General features: G+C 45.4%; 1 protein-coding gene across 1 annotated transcript in view; it reads left to right on the plus strand.

Annotated features, from left to right (window-relative positions):
• Positions 1–3320, plus strand: part of LOC118331679 (rap1 GTPase-activating protein 2-like) — a gene marked incomplete at its 5' end in the record, with an annotated part of 17442 nt that extends 14122 nt beyond the window's left edge. Inside the window, 8 exon segments of the mRNA XM_035666746.1 lie at positions 83–187; positions 267–358; positions 932–1039; positions 1657–1744; positions 1838–1904; positions 2078–2148; positions 2530–2561; positions 3086–3320. Of these exon segments, the coding sequence (XP_035522639.1) occupies positions 83–187; positions 267–358; positions 932–1039; positions 1657–1744; positions 1838–1904; positions 2078–2148; positions 2530–2541 (543 nt within the window).
• Positions 3321–3342: the final 22 nt, after the last annotated feature.

Below are 3342 nucleotides of genomic sequence, written 5' to 3' on the forward strand. Positions count from 1 at the left end.
GTGTGTGTGTGTGTGCTGTTAGTAATCAGATTACTTACGAATTACTCCCATTACTCTAACACTTCCTCTCTCTGTGGGTCAGAGGGCGATGCGAGGGCGGAGCGTCTCCATGGAGACCATGTCGCGGGGCGGGGCGGGGCTTCCCACCAGTCTGAGCGGGGGGGGTCTGGCACACATCAGCCCTGAGGTGAGCAGAGGTCAGAGGTCACTGTGTTGTGATGTAAGCGTGTTTGTGTGCTGACTGTCTGCTGTGTGTCCGCCGTCAGTACAACGTGAAATCTCCAGTGAAGAGGAGGTCGGGACTCTTCCCTCGTCTGCTGAGCGTCGACAGCCAAACGGAGAAACACAACCAGAGGAGGTGACCCTTTATTTCTGTTTCTGCACCTCCAATACACCTCAGTCTCACTCCCAACCCGGCAGAGTCTGCAGGTGTGTCCTCAGAGAGACACTCAGAGACTCAGAGACTCTGTTTCCTGCATTCTGGTGAATGAAAAAACTAAATAATAACTGCACTAAAGCATTGTTTGTATGTTAAATTCTTCACTTTTAATCCTCAGGAAAGCATACAGAATAATTCACACTCTTGGGGAGGATCTAAATGAATCATAAACGAGCATTCATTCATTCACTCATTGTCTGCCCCTCAGAGAGTCAGTGAAACACTTTCTTTAAAGTAACATATGTAAGCTAAACTATGTACGACCTTTTCTTTACCCAAACTGTCACTCCGTTCACTACATATCCTTTATTTTGAAAGTCTAACAGGACGTAGAATATTTAGTCTTGCTAACTTTGTGATATGTGTCGTACGTTGAGGAGGAGGGCCGCTGACCGTGTTTCATCCTCCTCTGATGGCGCTAGGCTAACAGTTTCCCTCTGCTGCCAGTCTTTGTGCTAAGCTAGGCTTCACTACATCTGTCTTCCTCTTCAGTCTCCTCAGCGAGCAGAGGAGCTTCGACAGCTGCCACCCGACACTGGAGGTGAGGTCAGAGCTGCCGTCCAATCCCAGCTCTCCAGAGGCGGGACAACGGGTGGACAGGTGTGTGTGTGTGTGTGTGTGTGTGTGGTGGCACTGTGGAGCCTTGTTTTTATCACTGGGTCCTCACATTGAGTGTGTCCACATTCCTGCCGGTGTCTGTTCTGTAGGTGGTTTCCGAGTAAATACAAAAATCGGACCTTGTTCGCAGCAGCCATTTTCACATGAAACAGGGTAAACACAGGCGTTACCAACGATACTAATCGAGGCTTCGTTCCATTTAGTGTAGCAGAGCCTCTCCAGTGAGCCAACATGTCCTGAATGGAACTGAACACCTGTGTTTACCCGACTATTTCATGTCAAAACGGCTGCTGTGAAAACGTCTATTGACCACCGAACTGTAACATTAATTTGGCCACAACGCAGGAAAAAATATAATTAAAACTTTCCAGGACAACAGCGATTATTTCCAGGATATTTGGTCATTTTCCATGACTGGAAAAACTAGTCTCTTAATCTCCAGGTTTTCCAGGTAAATGTGGGGACCCAAACATTTTCTGAGGTAGGAAAAAGACAGGATGTGTAAATATGAATGTGTTTATCAGTGAACACAGACTGAAGTAAACACAACTCCAACAAACAAACGCTGGATAATGAGACGTTTTGTTTGTGATGTGCAGGACTCACGTGAAGAAGGAGAGCAGTAAGATCTCCAGATCCACGTCCAGCACCTGCAGCTTCAGCATCCCTGCAGACGACACTCACCTGGTGACGCGCACACACACACACGCACACACACACGCACACACACACATTAATACAGTTAATATTAGTAACCTCTCTCTCTCTCTGTGTCTGTAGCTCGCCCAGGCTGCACTGATAGAAGGTCAAAGTTCAAGCCCGCTCATCGTCTGTCGCAGCCCCACAGGTTCACTCACACACACACATACACACGTCATTATAAAGTACCACCGACAGCTTTAGGATCTGACCTCTGCAGGTTTCACTCCACAGACCTTTACGCTGTTTGTTGCTTCCTGTTGTCAGAGTTAGCAGTTTATTTGTTTGTTTGTTTGTTTGTTTGTGTTTTTTCTCTCTCAGAGACGAAGAATAAAAACTCTCCCAGATCCAACCTTAAGTTTCGCTTTGACAAGTTGAGTCACTCCGCTGCAGTAAGTCCGTCTTCAGGTGTGTCTGTCTGTTGATGGCGAGAGCCAATCAGCAGGCAGGACGTCACCTCATCTGTGTCTCTGCGTCTTTGTACTGGATATATAAATATATACTGTGTCTATGTATGTGTATATATAGGCTATGTATATTTTAAAGGAGCTATTGTCAGGAGTGTAATATAATATCCATCGGTATGTTTTCATTAGTGCTGAGCTGTATTCAGTTAGCTGAAATCTGCTAATTCACCACTAGATGCCACTAAATCCTGCTCACTGGACTTTATACTGTTGATGTTTGTGTCCAGTTGAGACTCATTAATCTTCAGGACTGATGTTTGTTCCTCTGAGCTGCTGTGTGACTGTAACGTGTCTCTGTGTCTGCAGCAGGGTCACTGAACCGAGGACAGCAGTGGGAGGTGTGTATGTCAACATTTACTTACTGAACTTCATCATGTTTGTATGTAAAATGATAAAAACGAACGCTGCTGCAGTTAGTTTGAAGCGAGAACAACACAGGACCTGGTTACTTTTGAAACCGGGTTCCAGAGTGCAATCTTTACCCGACATGTGGCAGCAATGGTGGACTGTGGAACTGTGATCAGCAGAGACGCATTAATTACATCAAACACTCTCTCGACGAAACAATAATCAATAATAGAGCTTCACCACCACCTACTGGCCTGACATGCATACTACAACATTTTCAATCGTTTTTGCAGATTTTTTAGCAAAACTGATGTCACCTTACACAGACAAGGAATATAAGGCTGTACTAGTACCTGCAGACAGTACTCAGGGCTGTAGTAATACCTGAAACACAAACATAAACACAAACAAACAGTGAACCGACTGTAGGTCTTCAGCAGTTTGTGAGATTTACATTCAGAGTTCAGACGGCCTCCGTCAGACCTGTTTCATCTTTCTCTTTTCCATTTTGTAGAATAACAACGAGGAGGCTCCCACACACATCAGGAGGAGGAAGAGGAGGAGGAGGAAGAGGAGGACTTTAATGTGAAGACACTGCTGAGGATAAAAAAGGGAAAAACACTTCAACATTCGTCCTTCACTGCTGCAGAAACCTCAGAGAGAATCCGACCTGCAGGACTGTGTGCATGTTAACACACACACACACACACACAGACACAAAAACACACACACACATACACACACATATACACACATATACACACAAACACA

This window comes from Morone saxatilis, unplaced genomic scaffold (assembly GCF_004916995.1).
Source record: "Morone saxatilis isolate NCDOM2014 unplaced genomic scaffold, NCSU_SB_2.0 Contig20, whole genome shotgun sequence".
Taxonomy (NCBI): domain Eukaryota; kingdom Metazoa; phylum Chordata; class Actinopteri; family Moronidae; genus Morone; species Morone saxatilis.